This window comes from Microcaecilia unicolor, chromosome 6, assembly GCF_901765095.1.
Source record: "Microcaecilia unicolor chromosome 6, aMicUni1.1, whole genome shotgun sequence".
NCBI lineage: Eukaryota > Metazoa > Chordata > Amphibia > Gymnophiona > Siphonopidae > Microcaecilia > Microcaecilia unicolor.
This window is the reverse complement of record NC_044036.1, coordinates 306984847-306999054: the sequence shown is the minus strand read 5'-3', so window position 1 is coordinate 306999054 and position 14208 is coordinate 306984847. Positions and strand designations below refer to the sequence as shown.

The window sequence follows — 14208 nt, the reverse complement described above, 5'->3', positions numbered from 1 at the left end:
CAGCATTGGTAACAGCACTTAAGCAATAATGAGAACTACTTGGCAATAATTAGAATTTACGTGCGCAACTCGCTAAGCGTATTTTGTAATGAACTGCGCACAGTTCAAAAGGGGCATAGCTATGGGTGTGAAATGGGCATTTCGTGGGCGTTCCAAAATTTACATACTTAGTTATAGAATATGGCCCAGTGCTCATAAATCTATGCGCAGGGATTTACACCACATTTTCGTTGGTGTAAATGGAGGCGCATACTTTTAGGTGCCGAGATATCCTGCTATCTGTGCTACACACACTGTAACTTAAATCGGTTCCTCAACTCTTGCATAACTATACAAAGAACTTATCTTGAGTTTAGCTAACCATCAAATTATCCCAATGACTCTGTACCACACATCTTGTTCCCATCATATATCTGCTCTTAGTCCCTCAGCTAAATGGTACGCTGTATTGTAGAAAATCTTTAGCATCATATCTCTGTTAGTTGCATGTTCTAATTCATGCTTACTAGGTTTATCATTAGTATTATACTAACATTGAATCAGATGTATTATTTCTAACTAATATTGGACAATAAGTATGTTTTCAATGAAATGATTTGACTATCCACCGTATTGGCCTTGAAGAAGCCAACCAGATGATCAATCCGTGGAATAATGAATTAGACGAGTAATATCTGGGGATAAACAGGTTAATACCACGGTTTTTTTTTCTGTTTACTGTTTAATTGATCTCCTTATCTTGTTTCACTCTCCCTATTTAGTGGTCTAAGGAAAAGAACAGAATTACCTGACTGAAATAATTCCTACATATTACTTTCTCTGTATTTCCAGCAAGTTGTTTTATCGCTTGTAAAAATTTAAATGGTTATAAATAAAAAAAAAATTTTTAAGTATTATACTAACATTGTATTATATCTCTCTTTTTTGAATTCCAGTGCTGTTAAATGTGTATATTTTTGATACTGTTCCACGGTACTTCTATTATTAGGTTTCAATTTACTGTTTTCAAGTTTACCTCATTTATTCTCTTTATGTTTATTCTTGGTTATTTTACTATTGTTATGCTGTTAACAAAATTGTAAGTTAAACTGTACCTGCTGTATACCGCCTTGGGTGAATAAATCCCAATCAATCAGTAAATAAATAAATATCAACTAAGCGCATTCTATATACCATGCCTATACCCAGGCGCCGCTTATAGAATACACTTAGTCAGAAATGTTTACCATGCGGACATTTTAGGCAACTTATAAAGAATGTGGCCCAATAAGTGCAATTCTCTAAAGAGGCGCCTATGTGGAGCCTACGCTATATGGGAAAGTAGACACACATTGACTCTCATTACTGGGAACACTAGTGTAAGTCTCATGGTCTCAAGTGTCACAATATATGCACCAGAATTGCTGCATTCTGTGCTTTAAACTTACGAGAGTCACAAGTACAGGTGCACACTTACAGATTGAGCACTTGTTTTGTCACCAATAGCAAACAATTCAGGGGCATAAAATCCCACAGGTTCAATTTTTAGGCACCATGGCAACCAGGCACCCAGGATTTGTCAAGCCTTGTTGTAAGTAATAAAAAAAAAACACACATTATAGGGCCAGATTCTATATATGGCACCTAAAAAAACCACACAGATTTAGGCGTATTCTATAAGATTTATGTGCAGTTTATAGAATATACTTAGTTGATACCATAGCACCTAAATCTACGCGTGCCAATTTACACCAATAAAAACCTGGTGTAAATCCATGCGTTAAATTGAGGGAGGATTGTGAAAAATTACAAGAGGACCTTACGAGACTAGGCATCCAAATGGCAGATGACGTTTAATGTGAAGAAGTGCAAAGTGATTCCATGTGGGAAAGAGGAACCCGAACTATAGCTACGTAATGCAAGGTTGCACATTAAGAGTCACTGATCAGGAAAGGGATCTAGGTGCCATCGTTGATACGTTGAAACCCTCTGCTCAGTGTGCGGTGGCGGCTAAGAAAGCAAATAGAATGTTAGGTATTATTAAGAAAGGAATGGAAAACAAAAATGAAGACGTTATAATGCCTTTGTATCACTTCATGGTGCGACCACACCAAATACTTTGTGCAATTCTGGTCACCACATCTCAAAAAAGATATGGTAGAATTAGAAAAGGTACAGAGAAGGGCGACAAAAATGATAATGGGGATGGGACAACTTCTCTATGAGGAAAGGCTGAAATGGCTAAGGCTCTTCAGCTTAGAGAAGAGACAGCTGAGGGCAGATATGATGGAGGTCTATAAAATTATGAGTGGAATGGAACTGGTAGACGTGAATCGATTATTTACTCTTAGGATTAGGGGGCACGCAATGAAGCTACAAAGTAGTAAATTTAAAATGAATCTGAGAAAATATTTCTTCACTCAACATGTAATAAAACTCTGGAAATCGTTGCCAGAGAATGTAGTAAAAGAAGTTAGTTTAGTAGGGTTTAAAAAAGGTTTAGATAGCTTCCTAAAATAAAAGTCCATAAGCCAATGGACTTGAGGAAAATCCACTGCTTATTTCTAGTATAAGCAGCATAAAATGTATTGTACTGTTTTGGCAGCTTGCCAGGTACTTGTGACCTGGATTGGCCACTGCTGGAAACAGGATGCTGAGCTTGATTGACCTTCAATCTGTCCCACTATGAAAATACTTGTGTACTTACCATATCTTTCGGACTATAAGACGCACCGGACCATAAGACGCACCTAGGTTTTAGAGGAGGGAAATAGGAAAAAAAAAATTTTCCTTTTTCCCTCCTCTAAAACCTAGGTGCTCTGGTGCGTCTTGTCCGAATCCCTCCCTCCGAGTTCAGGATCGCCCTCCCCCCGGCCCTGTCACTACTTCTCCCTACTCACATCACGCGATCTTCCCTGGTGGTCTAGTGACGTCGGGGCAGGAAAGAGCCCCCTCTTTCCTGCCCAGCGCGCTGCTCTCCATCCTCCTGTATGCAGCCTGACAGTCTTGGCGAGATTCAAAATGGCCGCCGAGAATTGAAGTCTCGGCGGCCATTTTGAATCTCGCCGAGAAGTGGTGACAGGGCCGGGGGGAGGGCGATCCCAAACTCGGAGGGCGGGCGGCCAGCCAGCCAGCCAGCCAGCCAAATCTACCTTCGGACTATAAGACGCACCCCCCATTTTCCTCCCAAATTTTGGGGGAAAAAAGTGTGTCTTATAGTCAAAAAAATACGGTATATGGATTCTAATCTAATAAAAGTCTTCCTGAGTCACTAAATCCATAGAACAGGTCATAAGTGACTTATATAAAGAGGAACTTAAAACAATCTTAAGAAGCTACAAAACAAATGTATAAATAAGTCAGAAAATGTAGCCAGCGATTTATAATCTATTAAATAAAAAGGGTTTCAATCTCTTACTAAAGGGCAGGATTGGTTTATCCGGTTAGTTATCCAGGTTACATAGCATGAAATCTTGCTACTTTTTGGGACTCTGCCACATACTTGTGAATTGGATTAGCCACTTTTAGAAACAGGATTCTGGACTGGATAGACATTTGGTCTAACCCAGTATGGCAATTCTTATATTCTTATCACAGTTATCTTTATAATGCCAGTGCTGCTCATTATTCGGATAGAGGCACAGAATATCTGAACTTTATTTAAACACCAAACTGCGCTGTTTAAATAGTAACCCAATACCTGTTTAAAATAGTACTCGAGGCAACATGAGAATATTTCTGCCAATGACGTATCTTTTACCACACATTTTTAACAAGCAAGGATACATCTGGCGTGTTGACACGGCTCTCAGCAATGAATCTTTCAGATGTTCAACCTTTTCTTTGAGATTCTGTAAGAGGTTTCTTATTACCATATTCACCTGAAAGAAGGGGAAGAAAAAAAAAAAAGAGAGAGAGATGTCTGGTGTACATTTAAATACTCACACAGGCGACTGTATACCTGAATGCACCATAGCTACAAGGTGGAGACACAACAGTGCCCAATGGAAGATTACAAGGACAATTTCTAAAAAAAAAAAAAAAAAAAGGCATTTACCTAGATAAATAAACTACTGTATATTTCCCATCCTTTCCCCCCAGGTAAAAGAGTATGCATGTTATATCTTATTATTATCCAGCTTCCTCTGTTTTTTTTTTGTTTGTTTTTCTCTGAATTGACTAGCTTTTGTTGTGGTCTAATTCATGAAGCTTATATGATTTGTTACTTACTGATATATACCTGTATTGTACATCTCTTTTTGGAGATTCGTTTCCTGTTCAAAGTTATCTTTCATTGTATTACAAAGAAATTATAATTTAAAAAAGTATATGCAGGGATTAACAGCACATATAGTTTTACCTGCAGGATGAAAGTGGATACAAGGTGGGGTTAGACTGGGTGGGTGGGGGGGGGGGAGCAATAATGCATGTAGTTTCGCTCTAGGACTCCCTCCCTCCTCCTTTCCGGGCTGGGCGCCTGCTCAAAATGGCAGTACCTTGGTCTACCTGGTACATCATCGGATGCACTGGGTGGGGCTTAATTTACATGGAAATTAAGCTACAACCAGGATGCACCGGTCAAGGCAAGGAGCTGCCATTTTGAGGCAGCCCCCAGCCAAGAAAGGAGGAGGAAGGGGAGGGTTTACATCTTTGAGGGTCTGGCGGTCCAACAGACCACCAGGGCTTTAGAGGTTTGACAGGTCTGGGCTTTTCTTGAGCGGGAGAAAAGTCCAGACCTGTCAACCTTTTCTACAGGAGGATTGTGCCTGGGCTCTTGAGCGCATGCCCAGACACAATTCTCCCGCAGAACTGGAAACAGCTCCCTAATGCTCAGCGCTGACATCACTCCTAAATTTGTATGTCATTAGCGCTGAACATTAAGGAGCTGTTTTGTAGTGCTAATCGGGCAATATTTCTCCAGCGCTGTTCCTAATAGTGCCACAGTTTTGAGCATCTGGGCATCGGTCCCTCAGGATTAGATACCACCACTGGGAGAGTATGCTTGACTCCGTTCTTGAGGGCTACAGGGCTGGGAATGCATGGGGGGGTGCTTTTGGCTCCTGAGATGGCAGGACCACTGTGTGTATATGGGTTTGCCCAGTTCTAGGGTTGCAGTGCTTGAGGGAGGGGATGTAGGTACTGGGGGAAGAAGATGGAGGGGGCTGAGAGGGGGAAAACACAAAATAAAATGAAAAGGGAGAGGAGAGCACATGATACAATAACACTGCACCCCATCATCCACCCATCTCTCACTTCCATAGGGGCAAACGTTGAGAGAAGAACCAGGATGCAGGGTTATTTACCACACCCGTAGGGATCCTGTCCCGGTACCCAAAATTACTTAAGGCCCCTTCCATGGTCCCCTCCCATTTCTCACATTCAGCCTCATGCAGCTATGTCTCAGTGATTTGAAATGTTCTGTGGCCCTTCACATACAAAAAAAAAAAAAAAAAAAAACTTAGGGATCCCTACCTTAAATTTATACCAGTTCACTGTCACGCACAAATCTTCTAGGTTAATTTACATGCATACATATTTATGTTCAAAATTATTTACATAAATGCAAGCTCTACCCCAAGTAATGCCTCTGCTCTGTACAAATAAAATTATTTATGTACCCCCAAATTCTATAAAAGTTGCTAAAAACTGCATGCAATTTAATTGAATGAGCACCTATAATTGGCTCGTTAACTGGTACTAATTAGATTTAATAGAAATATACATGCCTAAATTTTATGCGCGAGTTCAAAAAGGGAGCATCATGGGTGGAATGGGGGTGTTCCTAACATTTACACGTGTTATAGAATGAGGAGGATACACGCCTAATTTAGGCGAGTACATTTGCACCATATTTCACTGGGTGGAAATGGCAATGCTTAAAGGGATTCCCAGACGTAAGCGCTATTCTTATAGAATGGTGCCTTTTTCAGCACCATATATAGAATTCACCCCATAGGGGGCAATTCAATAACTTGGTGCCTTGATTTAGGCACCTCTTGTATTAGCACATCTGGGTGTGCCTAAACCATTATAAAATACTAGTATAAAGCTGCTTTGGCACACTGAACTTTAGATGCAACCACTTACACTAGGTCAAATTGTGGGCATAAGTTAGCGTGGCTAAGTGTGTCATGCAACATGCCTGCAAACATCACTTACTGACACACCCATGGCGCGCCCATGCTCCACTCACATATATGCGCTATAGCACATGCATGGTACCTTATAAAACAGTGCATTGTGCACTTGTGTGTACAAGTAGGGTCATAGATCATGCATTTGGGACAACCAAAGCTGTTTCAACATTATATACAAACTAGTAAAAGAGGCCCGTTTTCAACAGAAAGGAAACAGGCGCTAGCAAGGTTCCAGGGCCCCCTCCCCCCTTCATCACCCCCTCCTACTCCCCCCTCTCTCCCCTCCCCCTCCTCGCTCCCTCCCCTCTCCCCCCCGCTTCCCTCCCTCCCCCCTCCTCATCCCCCTCCTCCGGCGGACATGGGAGGAGAGGGGGGCGCAGACATCGGAGGAGACGTACGGGGGGGGCGGGACTGCTGAACTGGGAGGTGAAGACGCGTCGCGGTTTCCCAGGCAACACAGTGATGTCACCGGAAGACTTCAGACATTACGAACCGGGCTTCAACTTCCTGGCAGTCAGCTTCAGAATGTTGGAGGTGCAAATTATTATATAAGATACTTTCTCTATCCCTAGTGGACTCAAAATCTAAGCTTTTTTATCTGGGGCAATGGAGAGTTAAATGACTTGTCCATGGTCACAGGATGCCATAGTGGGAATTGAAAAGCCAATTAAAGGTACTACTTACATGTATAATATGTGAGCAGTTATAGAATTGCCCTGATATAGGCTGTATGCATATAAAGCGAATGCTACATACCTGTAGAAGGTATTCTCCGAGGACAGCAGGCTGATTGTTCTCACTGATTGGTGACGTCCACGGCAGCCCCTCCAATCGGAACACTTTCTAGCAAAGTCCTTTGCTAGTCCTCGCGCGCCGATGCGCACCGCGCATGCGTGGCCGTCTTCCCGCCCGAACCGGCTCGTGCCGGCCAGTCTCATATGTAGCAAGACAAAGACAAGAGAAGACACAACTCCAAAGGGGAGGCGGGCGGGTTTGTGAGAACAATCAGCCTGCTGTCCTCGGAGAATACCTTCTACAGGTATGTAGCATTCGCTTTCTCCGAGGACAAGCAGGCTGCTTGTTCTCACTGATGGGGTATCCCTAGCCCCCAGGCTCACTCAAAACAACCACCATGGTCAATTGGGCCTCGCAACGGCGAGGACATAACTGAGATTGACCTAAAAAATTTTCCAACTAACTGAGAGTGCAGCCTGGAACAGAACAAACATGGGCCTAGGGGGGTGGAGTTGGATTCTAAACCCCGAACAGATTCTGAAGCACTGACTGCCCGAACCGACTGTCGCGTCGGGTATCCTGCTGCAGGCAGTAATGAGATGTGAATGTGTGGACAGATGACCACGTCGCAGCTTTGCAAATCTCTTCAATAGTGGCTGACTTCAAGTGGGCTACCGATGCTGCCATGGCTCTAACATTATGAGCCGTGACATGACCCTCAAGAGCCAGCCCAGCCTGGGCGTAAGTGAAGGAAATGCAATCTGCTAGCCAATTGGATATGGTGCGTTTTCCCACAGCCACTCCCCTCCTGTTGGGATCAAAAGAAACAAACAATTGGGCAGACTGTCTGTTGGGCTGTGTCCACTCCAGATAGAAGGCCAATGCTCTCTTGCAGTCCAATGTGTGCAGCTGACGTTCAGCAGGGCAGGAATGAGGACGGGGAAAGAATGTTGGCAAGACAATTGACTGGTTCAGATGGAACTCCGACACAACCTTTGGCAAGAACTTAGGGTGAGTGCAGAGGACTACTCTGTTTTGATGAAATTTGGTGTAGGGGGCCTGGGCTACCAGGGCTTGAAGCTCACTGACTCTACGAGCTGAAGTAACTGCCACCAAGAAAATGACCTTCCAGGTCAAGTACTTCAGATGGCAGGAGTTCAGTGGCTCAAAAGGAGGTTTCATCAGCTGGGTGAGAACGACATTGAGATCCCATGACACTGTAGGAGGTTTGACAGGGGGCTTTGACAAAAGCAAACCTCTCATGAAGCGAACAACTAAAGGCTGTCCTGAGATCGGCTTACCTTCCACACGGTAATGGTATGCACTGATTGCGCTAAGGTGAACCCTTACAGAGTTGGTCTTGAGACCAGACTCAGACAAGTGCAGAAGGTATTCAAGCAGGGTCTGTGTAGGACAAGAGCGAGGATCTAGGGCCTTGCTGTCACACCAGACGGCAAACCTCCTCCATAGAAAGAAGTAACTCCTCTTAGTGGAATCTTTCCTGGAAGCAAGCAAGATGCGGGAGACACCCTCTGACAGACCCAAAGAGGCAAAGTCTACGCTCTCAACATCCAGGCCGTGAGAGCCAGGGACCGGAGGTTGGGGTGCAGAAGCGCCCCTTCGTCCTGTGTGATGAGGGTCGGAAAACACTCCAATCTCCACGGTTCTTCGGAGGATAACTCCAGAAGAAGAGGAAACCAGATCTGACGCGGCCAAAAAGGAGCAATCAGAATCATGGTGCCTCGGTCTTGCTTGAGTTTCAACAAAGTCTTCCCCAACAGAGGAATGGGAGGATAAGCATACAGCAGACCCTCCCCCCAGTCCAGGAGGAAGGCATCCGATGCCAGTCTGCCATGGGCCTGAAGTCTGGAACAGAACTGAGGGACTTTGTGGTTGGCTCGAGACGCGAAATCTACCAAGGGGGTGCCCCACACCTGGAAGATCTGTCGCGCTACACGGGAACTGAGCGACCACTCGTGAGGTTGCATAATCCTGCTCAACCTGTCGGCCAGACTGTTGTTTACGCCTGCCAGATATGTGGCTTGGAGCACCATGCCGTGCCGGCGAGCCCAGAGCCACATGCTGACGGCTTCCTGACACAGGGGGCGAGATCCGGTGCCCCCCTGCTTGTTGATGTAATACATGGCAACCTGGTTGTCCGTCTGAATTTGAATAATTTGGTGGGACAGCCGATCTCTGAAAGCCTTCAGAGCGTTCCAGACCGCTCGTAACTCCAGGAGATTGATCTGTAGATCGCGTTCCTGGAGGGACCAGCTTCCTTGGGTGTGAAGCCCATCGACATGTGCTCCCCACCCCAGGAGAGACGCATCCGTTGTCAGCACTTTTTGTGGCTGAGGAATTTAGAAAGGACGTCCCAGAGTCAAATTGGACCAAATCGTCCACCAATACAGGGATTTGAGAAAACTCGTGGACAGGTGGATCACGTCTTCTAGATCCCCAGCGGCCTGAAACCACTGGGAAGCTAGGGTCCATTGGGCAGATCTCATGTGAAGGCGGGCCATGGGAGTCACATGAACTGTGGAGGCCATGTGGCCCAGCAATCTCAACATCTGCCGAGCTGTGATCTGCTGGGACGCCCGCACCCGCGAGACGAGGGACAACAACTTGTTGGCCCTCGTCTCTGGGAGATAGGTGCGAGCCGTCCGAGAATCCAGCAGAGCTCCTATGAATTCGAGTTTCTACACTAGGAGAAGGTGGGACTTTGGATAATTTATCACAAACCCCAGTAGCTCCAGGAGGCGAATAGTCATCTGCATGGACTGCAGGGCTCCTGCCTCGGATGTGTTCTTCACCAGCCAATCGTCGAGATATGGGAACACGTGTACTCCCAGTCTGCGAAGTGCCGCTGCTACTACAGCCAAGCACTTCGTGAACACTCTGGGCGCAGAGGCGAGCCCAAAGGGTAGCACACAGTACTGGAAGTGACGTGTGCCCAGCTGAAATCGCAGATACTGTCTGTGAGCTGGCAGTATCGGGATGTGTGTGTAGGCGTCCTTCAAGTCCAGAGAGCATAGCCAATCGTTTTCCTGAATCATGGGGAGAAGGGTGCCCAGGGAAAGCATCCTGAACTTTTCTTTGACCAGATATTTGTTCAGGGCCCTTAGGTCTAGGTTGGGACGCATCCCCCCTGTTTTCTTTTCCACAAGGAAGTACCTGGAATAGAATCCCAGCCCTTCTTGCCCGGATGGCACGGGCTCGACCGCATTGGCGCTGAGAAGGGCGGAGAGTTCCTCTGCAAGTACCTGCTTGTGTTGGAAGCTGTAAGACTGAGCTCCCGGTGGACAATTTGGAGGTTTTGAGGCCAAATTGAGGGTGTATCCTTGCCGGACTATTTGGAGAACCCACTGATCGGAGGTTATAAGAGGCCACCTTTGGTGAAAAGCTTTCAACCTCCCTCCGACTGGCAGGTCGCCCGGCACTGACACTTGGATGGCGGCTATGCTCTGCTGGAGCCAGTCAAAAGCTCGTCCCTTGCTTTTGCTGGGGAGCCAAGGGGCCTCGCTGAGTCGCACGCTGCTGACGAGAGCGAGCGCGCTGGGGCTTAGCCTGGGCCGCAGGCTGTCGAGAAGGAGGATTGTACCTACGCTTGCCAGAAGAGTAGGGAACAGTCTTCCTTCCCCCAAAAAATCTTCTACCTGTAGAGGTAGAGGCTGAAGGCTGCCGGCGGGAGAACTTGTCGAAAGCGGTGTCCCGCTGGTGGAGCTGCTCTACCACCTGCTCGACTTTCTCTCCAAAAATATTACCCGCACAGCAAGGCGAGTCCGCAATCCGCTGCTGGATTCTATTCTCCAGGTCTGAGGCACGCAGCCATGAGAGTCTGCGCATCACCACACCTTGAGCAGCGGCCCTGGACGCAACATCAAAGGTGTCATACACCCCTCTGGCCAGGAATTTTCTGCACGCCTTCAGCTGCCTGACCACCTCCTGAAATGGCCTGGCTTGCTCAGGGGGGAGCTTGTCCACCAAGCCCGCCAACTGCCGCACATTGTTCTGCATGTGTATGCTCGTGTAGAGCTGGTAGGACTGAATTTTGGCCATGAGCATAGAAGAATGGTAGGCCTTCCTCCCAAAGGAGTCCAAGGTTCTAGAGTCCTTGCCTGGGGGCGCCGAAGCATGCTCCCTAGAACTCTTGGCCTTCTTTAGGGCCCAATCCACAACTCCAGAGTCGTGAGGCAACTGAGTGCGCATCAGCTCTGGGTCCCCATGGATCCGGTACTGGGACTTGATCTTCTTGGGAATGTGGGGATTAGTTAGAGGCTTGGTCCAGTTCGCCAGCAATGTCTTTTTTAGGACATGATGCATGGGTACTGTGGACGCTTCCTTAGGTGGAGAAGGATAGTCCAGGAGCTCAAACATTTCAGCCCTGGGCTCGTCCTCCACAACCACCGGGAAGGGGATGGCCGTAGACATCTCCCGGACAAAGGAAGCGAAAGACAGACTCTCGGGAGGAGAAAGCTGCCTTTCAGGAGAGGGAGTGGGATCAGAAGGAAGACCCTCAGACTCCTCGTCAGAGAAATATCTGATGTCCTCTTCCTCTTCCCACGAGGCCTCACCCTCGGTGTCAGACACATGTTCACGGACCTGTGTCTGCAGCCGTGCCCGGCTCGACTCCGTGGAACCACGGCCACGGTGGGAGCGTCGAGAGGTAGACTCCCTCGCCCGCACCAGCGAAGCTCCCTCCGCCGACGTAGTCGGGGAGCCTTCCTGGGAGGCTACCGCAGTCGGTACCGCAAGCGGCACCGATGTCGGAGACCTCACCCTGGGCAATGGGCCAGCCGGCGCCTCGCTCGACGGTACCGGAGGTGCAAGCACCCCCGGTACCGGAGGGGTAGGGCGCAACAGCTCTCCCAGAATCTCTGGGAGAACGGCCCAGAGACTCTCGTGCAGAGCGGCTATGGAAAAAGACATGGAAGCCGATGCAGGAGTCGATGTCAGAACCTGTTCCGGGCGTGGAGGCTGTTCCGGGCTGTCCAAAGGGGAGCGCACCGACACCTCTTGAACAGAGGGCGAGCGGTCCTCTCGGTGCCGATGCCTACTGGGTGCCGACTCCCTCGGCGACCCAGAGCTCTCGGTGCCGACACGGGAAGGGGACCGGAGATGATGCTTCTTCGACTTTTTGGGACGAAGCATGTCACTGGAGCTTCCCGGCACCGACGAGGAGGACGTAGAATCTAGCCGTCGCTTCCTCGGGGCCGAGGCTGAAGGAGGTCGGTCTCGGGGGGGCTGTACCGCAGGAGCCCTCAGGGTAGGGGGAGACCCACCCGAAGGCTCACCGCCACCAGCAGGGAAATGGACAGCCCTCACCTGCACTCCAGACGAAGCACCACCGTCCGACGACATCAGCAGACGAGGAGGTCTCGGTACCACCGACGCCGACGCAGCCCTCCGATGTCTCGGCCCCGATGCAGAGGACCGATGCCTCGATGCACTCGATGCAATCGGGGGCGAGGATGAAGGTCCGGGCACTGACGACGTCGAAGCAGTCGATACTCCCGGTGCCGATGTCGACGAAGAGCCCGAGAACAAAACGTTACACTGGGCCAATCTCGCTACCTGAGTCCGCTTTTGCAAAAGAGAACACAGACTACAGGCCTGCAGGCGGTGCCCAACCCCCAGACACTGAAGACACGACGCGTGCCTGTCAGTGAGCGAGATTACCCGGGCGCACTGGGTGCACTTCTTGAAGCCGCTGGAAGACTTCAATGTCATGGGCGGAAAAATCACGCCGGCGAGATCAAAACTCAAAATGGCGAAAATGGCACCACAAAAAAAGGGAGAAGAAAACTTCGAACCGAGGCCTATAGGGCCTACCCCGACGACGAAAGAAAACTTACCGGGGCAAAACTAGAAATACAGGAAGGGGAACAGACCAAAAAGGTCTCCCTCTGACACTTTTTTTTTTTTTTTTAAAGCGAAGTCCAAAAACGACGCGCGAGGTCAACTTTCGGGGCGCGAACGGCGAAACACGACCGTACCGAGCGCGGACAAAAGAAGACTGGCCGGCACGAGCCGGTTCGGGCGGGAAGATGGCCGCGCATGCGCGGTGCGCATCGGCGCGCGAGGACTAGCAAAGGACTTTGCTAGAAAATGTTCCGATTGGAGGGGCTGCCGTGGACGTCAACCATCAGTGAGAACAAGCAGCCTGCTTGTCCTCGGAGAACCTTATATGCATATTGGACACCGAATTATAGAAGCATCCATAAAGTTTATGTGCAGAAATGGCTTTTAATAATTATACCCTTTAGTAAAATAGTATTTTCTGATTACATTAATGCAATGTATCTTAAAATTGCACAGAAAAGCACAGAGCAACTATAAGACCAATGGTTCAAAAACATGTCCTGAGGCAGCACCAGTCAGTTATGTTATCAGGATATCTGCCATCAATATGCATGAAATAAATTTGAATGCAAATCCCTCTTCATGCATATTTAGACACATGAAAGTCCCCTGAAAAATATTCACTGCAGAAACAAACAAAAAAAAATGTACTGCTCTTGGAGGTAAAATGTTCATCATCTACAAAACAGCTGTCCAACTGGATGTGTACTGTTCAGTCCCAAGTTCCTGTTATGACAACAAACATTCTAAGGTGTTTTTGAACCTTAAGCACAATTAAAAAAAAAAAAAAACTGTTCTAAATGCAAACTCATCTCATTTACCTACAAACACTGACATGGCATGGCTGAAGGAAAGGATTCCATGATGAAATGTATATGTTTTCACAACACACACAGACAGCATGATTAAAGCCAGCAGATTACTGTTGCACTGTACCAATCTTATGTAACATGTTTTGCTTGGAAAGAAAATATGAAAGTCATTGCACATCAACACCAGTAGCATGCAGTCAATGAACTGCTGACCTCCCCCTATGGCTACCTTTCATGAACAATAACTTGTGTGGTTAAGGAAAAATGTGCGACTTCAAAAACAAGGTAGAAATATTCAGATCCAAACTGCATGCAGAGTTCAAAAATCCACAAAGGATCTGTGGGTGAAAATGGTGTTTGATGTTCATATACGTTTCTAAGTGGATTTTTGTTAAGGAAAAATGTCTCACTAACTTGATTGCTGGCCTTGCAGAAGAGTCCAAGGTATCCAATACATACCAGATTCTTCCGTCAATCTAGAAATCCAGAAAGGTCTAGATTCTATAATTGGTACTGTAAAAATCGGCACCGAAAAAAATACACCTACGTGTTTTCTATAAACTATGCCTAAAGTTAGGCATGGTTTATAGAATATGCCTAGAGCTTGTCTTCGCTACTAAATTTAGTTGCACGTATTAATGCCCATTGGTGTAAATGCTGGCAACTAAGTTAGGCGCAGAGCG

General features: G+C 47.3%; 1 protein-coding gene across 2 annotated transcripts in view; it reads right to left on the bottom strand.

Moving 5' to 3' along the window:
* STX8 (syntaxin 8) overlaps positions 1-14208 on the bottom strand; it is a 287100-nt gene that overhangs the window by 232072 nt on the left and 40820 nt on the right. For both annotated transcript variants that reach the window (XM_030208103.1, XM_030208102.1), the window contains exon 3: positions 3766-3860. In XM_030208103.1, coding sequence (XP_030063963.1) covers positions 3766-3860 — 95 coding nt within the window. The remainder of the gene's footprint in view (positions 1-3765; positions 3861-14208) is intronic.